This window comes from Leucopleurus acutus (genome assembly GCF_964270905.1).
Source record: "Leucopleurus acutus genome assembly, chromosome: 13".
Classification (NCBI taxonomy): Eukaryota; Metazoa; Chordata; class Mammalia; order Artiodactyla; family Delphinidae; genus Leucopleurus; species Leucopleurus acutus.
The window spans coordinates 83300572-83308069 of NC_139155.1; the positions used below are offsets into that span (position 1 = coordinate 83300572).

General features: G+C 47.2%; 1 protein-coding gene across 1 annotated transcript; it reads right to left on the bottom strand.

Annotated features, from left to right (window-relative positions):
* Positions 1-3760: 3760 nt before the first annotated feature.
* HCAR1 (hydroxycarboxylic acid receptor 1) lies at positions 3761-4774 on the bottom strand (the record flags this gene model as incomplete). The annotated part of the gene is made up of 1 exon (XM_082853088.1): positions 3761-4774. The coding sequence occupies exon 1, from the start codon at positions 4766-4768 to the stop codon at positions 3761-3763; it is 1008 nt and encodes a 335-aa protein (XP_082709214.1). The 5' UTR covers positions 4769-4774.
* Between the last annotated feature and the right edge of the window lie 2724 nt (positions 4775-7498).

The window sequence follows — 7498 nt, forward strand, 5'->3', positions numbered from 1 at the left end:
TATTAGCTGATCCTGAAGCCATTTATGCACTCACTGGGATGATGGAGCCTTGAGTAATATTGGAAACCTCTGTGGATTCAAAGGCCCAGAAGGCAGCAGGCTGAGACTGTGCATTGCAGTGTGGCCACTTCCCCACCTTGCTAGGGAATAAATGGCTCAACCCCTTGTGCCCAGAATTCCAGTCCCATCCAAGCAGCCCCTGCACACTGGTGACCTCAGACACCATCTTAACCATGTCGGTTGTCGGAAAGGGTAAGGAAGCCCATTCTGAGAATAGACCAGAACCTAAATGTTTATGTTGTCAGCACCAGTAAAAGGTACCTCTTATTTTTTCCATACAGTTCCTGAACAATAATGGTCTACTATCCCTTCTCGCTTTTATGTGACTTTCCTGAAAGACCCTATAAGTCAGAGGACACAATATTTCTTTTAAATAGATGACATTTTCCTATTCCAGGTAGTTTAAACAAAGCTTTGTCAACAAAGCTATATGACTGTTCCTTACAATTCCGAACACTTCTTGATAACATTTGTTTCATCACATTCTATGCGTTTTAAAAAAGAGAAGCAAAACCAGAGTCAAGACTGTGGTTGTGAAACGGTGCACCTCAGATTGGGACATGAACCCCTGTGCTGGGATCCAAACCTGGCCAAAACCCACAGTCTTCCAACTGAGATCACACACCTGGTTTCAGGACTTAATGAAGTTCAGGTTCTTGATAATGTCTCATCACAGAAAGAATTCAGTGAGAGACAAAGTGATGGGTAGGAAGTGGATTTATTTAGAGAGAAACACACTCCGCAGACAGAGTGTGGGCCATCTCAGAAGGTGAGAAAGTCAACGGGGTATGGGGTTGTCAGTTTTTATAGGGGTGGGTAATTTCATAGGCTAATGAGGGGAGGAGTATTCCAGCTATTTTGGGAAGGGGCAGGGATTTCCAGGAATTGGGCCACCGCCCGCTTTTTGATTCTTCTGGTGGTCTTGGAACTGTCGTGGCACCTGTTGGTGTGTCATTTAGCTTGCTGATGTGTTACAGTGAGCGTGTACTGAGGCTCAAGGTCTAGCGGAAGTTGACTTGCCGGCCATCTTGGACCCATTTGGTTCTAATCAGTTTATGTCATGTCCGTGGGCTACGTCATCCTTTCAAAGGTTGTGCCCTGCCCCCTTCCCTCTTGTTTCAGTTGGGGATTTGATTTTTGTTTTCGTTTATTTTTGCTGTTTTTTAGTGAGAACCTCAGCCTACTGTGTGCTTCTGGATTTTTTTGGATTTCTTTCCTTGGCGGGTAAAGTCTCATGAATCTTTTTTTTTTTAATTAACATCTTTATTGGAGTATAATTGCTTTACAATGGTGTGTTAGTTTCTGCTTTATAACATAGTGAATCAGCTATACATATATCCCCATATCTCCTCCCTCTTGCAGTCTCCCTCCCGCCCTCCCTATCCCACCCCTCTGGGTGGTCACAAAGCACAGAGCTGATCTCTTTGTGCTATGTGGCTGCTTCCCACTAGCTATCGATTTTACATTTGGTAGTATATGTAAGTCCATGCCACTCTCTCACTTTGTCCCAGCTTACCCTTCCCCCTCCCCATGTCCTCAAGTCCATCCTCTACATCTGCGTCTTTAGCCCCTCATGAATCTTTTAACACAGGATCACACACAGGACGCGGACTTTCTTTTGGAATCTGTTTTTATTGAGATGAAGCAACAAGGGGGCAGCCCAGGAAAGAATGAACTAAGAATGGAATTTAAAGCAGAAATGTGGGGTTTTCACAGATTTCTATCAAGAGGATATATGGTTCTTTGATGCTGATAAGAATCCTTGCTTTCACTTCTCCCCTGGAAGCTAGGGAGCCAGGGAACTCAAGTAGTCACAACAGAGCAGCTACTTACGGGGCTCTGAACCCCGGAGGAAATTGCTTCTGTGCCTCAGTTTCTTTATATGTAGAGTGTGTTAACATAATACATCATAATATTACGCACTTACTGCCAGACACTGCGTTTAACGTTTTACACGCACTTATTCATTCATTCAAATATTTACTGAGCGCCTACTATGTGCAGGCATGCCTCTAGGCTCTGGGTATATAATAGTAAACAAAGTCCCTGTGCTTCAGGATGCTACATTCAGTGAATCCACCCAATGACCTTCTGATGTCAACGTTATTGTTACCCCTATTTGACAGACAAGGAAATTGAAACTAAACGTGGTTAGGTAAAATCTTCCCCCAGGGAATTCCCTAGTGGTCCCGTGGTTAGGTCTCCGAGCTTCCACTGCAGGGGGCACGGGTTTGATCTCTGGTCAAAGACCTAAGATTCCGCATGCCGCGGGTGGTGCGGCCAAAGGAAAAAAATCTGTCCCGAGATCACACATTGTAAGCAGTTGAGCTGTGATTTAAGCTTTGTACAGCCCATCCCTGGGCTGTGCAGTGCCCCTGAAAAAGAAATTAATAGGAACAGCCTAGTGGGATGTTTCAAAGCTAAAGGATGAAAAACTGGTAAGGGCCTTAACTGCAGAGAGTCCCCAGGGAATTTGAGAAAGTGTAAATAAAGGAGCCGGGAACACTTTCACCACTTTGTGGCTTGAGAACGGAGCTAAGGTTGGCTTGGAATCTTTCCCCCTAATCTAGGGCAGGGGCAGCATGTCACTCATACAATCATCTACTTTTGAGGGTCCCATGGACATATTTGGGAAATTCATGTGTATAAGGGATACTACCCTTTCCTCCCTTTCGTGTTTGTATGGAATCCTACAATAAGAGGAAAACACTGGTGTTTGCAGAGAACAGGTCTAGAAACTATAATCATTGAAAGGGTGAACTTCATTAACTTCTGTCTGCTTGCTACACACACGCCTCCCACCCCGCCACACACAAGTTGACTAAGGACCGTCCAGGTAAAAGGGACATTAACACAGTACCTGGCACAGAATATTAATTCAGGAAATACGTGGAAAATGAGTGATTGAATAATTCAAACTCATAGTCACATAACAAGCAGCCAAAGCAATTACGCCAGATTCAGCACTTCCCAAAGGCTAACGGGATTTTTTCAAGCACTCAGCTCCCACTGGAAAATTCAGGGCCGGTAAACATATCCTTCAGTACTTTCTGTGAAATGCAAAGACTTGCAGATAAACGTGGAGCTCCAAGAAGGTGGGAGCAGATTGTTTGGCTGTCATTTTTCTTGGGTTCCTGAGAAGTCAGAAAAGTACAGAGGAGCCCCAGGAGGATGAAAATCATTGGGGTCGAGACTTCCCAGTCTAAAGGGCCTCACTCTGCCTGATATAAAAATATTGACTTACACTAGTTTCTATTTTCCAAGACAAGTAAGAATTTAAGGTCAGAGGATAGGCTATTAATTTCACTAACTCCCCCAGAGAGAGAACATGATGGGTTTAAACGTTAGTACCTATTAACTCAGCCATTTAAAAATACACAGGAGCCAAACTCTTCCCAACCCACCACCCAACACACACACACACACACACACACACACACACGCAAACACACACACACACGCCCCTGTCACTGGAATCAAATCATATAAATGCAACCGACTCACTTCTCAACTGGAACCTTCCAAAAAGACATAGTGATCTGAATTTCGTATCTAACAGAGTGAGGAGGATACAGCTAAGAAAGAATGGCGTTTTCAAAGCTCTCCACCTCTCAGCATGAATTATTTCTAAGTCGCCCATGGGTCTTCCTTGATTTTGTCCATCTGTCTGTTCTGGTACCATCCATCACATTTGGAGATCTCACTGCACGTCCGATTGGCTCTGGAAGCTATTTGCCACACCGATGCAACTCTTGCGACAAAGGTTTGAAATGGACATCTCTTCTGGCCTCTTGGAGTGTCCTAGACGCTTAGGTCTCAAACTGTGGATTTTGAGCTTGGAGTAGAATTTGGGGAACGAGGGACTTGAAAAATAGTACACCAGGGGGTCCAGCATGCTGTTCACGTAGGTGAAGCTGAGGGTGACGTGGAGGGCTACATGGACAGAGGGATCGCAGGCGCTGGTAGGCACTGTCCAGAGGAAATACAGTCTGGCTGACACGCTGGGCAGGTAGCAGGTGATGAACACAACCGCCACCACCATGATGAACCGGGTAGCCTTCTTCATCCGAGTCTGCCTGGCCAGGTGCTGCCTCCGCTTCAGACTCCAAATGATCTTGAAGGAGCAGAACAAGATGATGCTGAGGGGCAGGAAGAATTCCAGCTGGAACATGACGTCGTGCCAGCCGTTGGCCGACTCCATGATGAAGCTTTCACAAGTTATGGTCTCCTCTTGCACACACAGATGGTTCTCCGTCAAAAGATACAGAGTCCCCAGGATGACCATGGTCCACAGGGCACAGATGATGCCAACTGCAGTCTGGTTGGAGATGGCATTCACCGTATGGTGGGGGTGGACCACTTTAAAATACCTGTCCACAGCCACCACCGTGAGGAAGACGATGCTCCCAGCCCTGTTCGTGGCCAGCATGAAGAGTGCCACCCGACAAGGGATGTCCTTAAAGACCCATTGCCTGTGTCTGCGGTAGTAGTCGGTCCGAAAGGGCAGGCAGATCATGAGAAGGAAGTCGGCCACAGCCAAGTTGAAAAGGTAAATAGTACTCGGCTTCCAGGTCTTCATGTGAAAGCAGAAACCACACAGGGCGATGCCGTTGCCCAGGGCGCCCAGCACAAAGGCCATGATCAGCAGCGGCGGCATCACCTGGGAGATGGGGTCCCCCTGGATGAGGCAGCACGACCTGTTTTCCATGGTGGACAGAGGACCAGTGTTCTGTGTGTTGGGCTGTGGAGTTCCCCCCAAAACACAGATGCTTACCTGAATGCTCCAGCTGCTGCGTTTCCAACTTCTTCACCCTGGGACACAGGTACCACACGTGGGCATGGATGCAGCCACTCCACGGAGAACAGAAACTTCGGCCAGGAAATGGGAGACTCGAGGTGGGGGTTCCTTTCTCTGGAGCCTGGGTCACAAGCTGCCTGTCTCCCTGAGAGCCGAAGCATGTAGCACCCCAGGGCTTGGAAACGCGGGTCACTTCACGCAGTTGTCGCTTCTGGGAAGCAGCTGGCAGGTCCGAGGAGATTCGTGCTGGAGAGGAGTCGCTGAGTTCTGTCCCAGAATGATTTTTATCTTCAGCCTCTCTCTTAGCTGGAGAATAAGCAAAGCCGCCCAGGAGGAGTGAAAAAACAGCTTATTTGTCCTCCCTCCCGGTGGAGAAACACAAACATTTCCTGGAGCTGTCCTGGGTCTCTGCCTGCGCTTTCCTCCCTAACCTTTGCCTGACTGCCGTCCTCTCCCTTATCCTGTGGGGCGCTCCCGGGCCGTGCCAGGGAGGGGAGGCTTAGCTCTGCATCTCCTCAGGGCCACTTCCTATGCCAGGCTTCAAAATCAGAAGGATCTGCGGAGGAAAAAAGTCCTTAATATAGCACTTGCTGACTGTTAGAAAAATTCTCCGAAGTGAGTCGCCATTCCTCTCCCCCACTTGCACCTTCCTACCCTTTGCATTCTTCCTTGGAACCAAGTGACCAGTTGTACCACCACCAAGACCATGAAATGGGTCTGAAGCCACCTCTCACGTCCGTGTTCACGAAACAGCCTCTTTGGGAGCCAGGTCCTCCCTCTGCTGTCAGCAAAAGAGGATTTGGCTCTGAGGTTCCCAAATTCCGCCGCTCCAAAGAGCAGAGTGCCATGATCTGTATGGTTTTTTTGTTTGTTTTCTTTTTTGGCTGCACGGCATGTGGGATCTCAGCTCCCCAGCCAGGGATCAAACCCGTGCCCCCTGCGTTGGAAGCGCTGAGTATTAACCACTGGACGGCCAGGGAAGTCCCTATAAGTTTTAAATTTTAATTACGTGCTGAGCCCATTGGTGGGGGAGAATGAGAGTTGGGGCAGTTGGTCAAGGAGTTTATCTCAAAAACGATCATTAGTAAAATTAGTCTGCTCCCAAGACCAGAGTCTTTGCTAAACTTCCCTGTCCTTTGGCTTTAGAGATGATCTGTCTGTCCTTTCAGCTTTCAGTTTAGGAAAGGGTGAGGGGAGGGCGTGCACTGAGAGGAGGAATATGCCTTCTTCCAGATGCTGGTGAAAGCTAAATTCTTCCCCCTGAATCCTGGACTCCAAGTCATCCCAACAACCTTCCCCTCTGTCCCCACCCTAGCATGGATCATTGTCACCTCCCTCCTGTTGAAACAGTTGAGTCTCCTTGCTTCTAGTCTATTTTCTGTAATTCCTCTCTCACTCTACAGTGTGATTTTTTTCTAAAGCACAGATATGATCATATCTTTTTTTTTTTTTTCCCTTAAAACCCTTCAGTCTGCCAAGGTGATAGCTGTGTGGCCTGTGAGCCGTATCTGGTTTGAGAACCAGTTTGACTTGACCCATATGTTTTAAAAACCTAGGACTGTCATATAAAAACCTGGATTTCCAGGGACTTCCCTGGCGGTCCAGGGGCTAAGACTCCGCGGTTCCGCTGCAAGGCGCCTGGGTTCGATCCCTGGTCGGGTAACTAAGATCTCATGTGCCACATAGCATGGCTGAAAAATAAAAAAATATATTTTTTAATTAAACAAAACAAAACAAAAACACACCGGGATTTCCAGCCTCTCTTGGAAACTGGAAGTTCTGGTCACACTGGGCCAACCATTCCTGCCTGGTAACAGTTTGCTGAAGCTGAGAGTAGCTGCACCCTTGAGACAAGGCAAGAATCCCCATTTTGCCACAGTCCTCACCCCTCCCTGTTACCTGGTCAGCTTCACTCATCGACACGCCTTGTCTCTGTGGGATTTTAAGTTTGTCACCTCTGCTCCAGGTTAAAGGTCAAGTTCCTTGGGTTGGTCTACAAGGCCCTTCACAGATGGTTCCCAAACTAATTTTCCAGTGTCATTCTCCTGTCACTTTCCTCCTCACACCCTACCTGTGAGTCTCCGAACTTGTTACAAATAAATGTATCCACCAAACAGCTACATTTAGCTCCCTCACCAATCCAAGAGGTCCTTGGAAATAAAGTCCATGTTCTTGACAGTAAGGGCCTAGAAGAAGGATCTGATGATTAACTCCTACTTTTACTGAGAGCACATATCCTCCACTTTCACTCTGTGGACCTTTGTGATTCTATAAGAAGATGCTAACTGATGGAGGGGAAACTACCGTAGGCTGGAATGCCCCAAAATGAAGCTGGGTGGGTGACCCTGAGTACTACCTCAATATGGTCAGGCTGGATTTTTCAACAAATGGAAAAGATTCTTCCTTCTGGGTCAGCAGATACCATCGAGATTCTTGTAAACACTAACACAAGGGTTTCCCTTTTCCCGAATGACTAACACTTGCCTTTTTTTTCCACATCCTTTCTGTTTTGTCGAATCACCTTCCACTCCCTCTCTCTTCCTCCCTCTAGAGTTAGCAGGGGATTAAGGAAGAAAAGATAGGTTTCTCTTTCTCTGAAAGTCTACTGCTGATAATAGGGGAGGCTGTGAATGTGGAGGG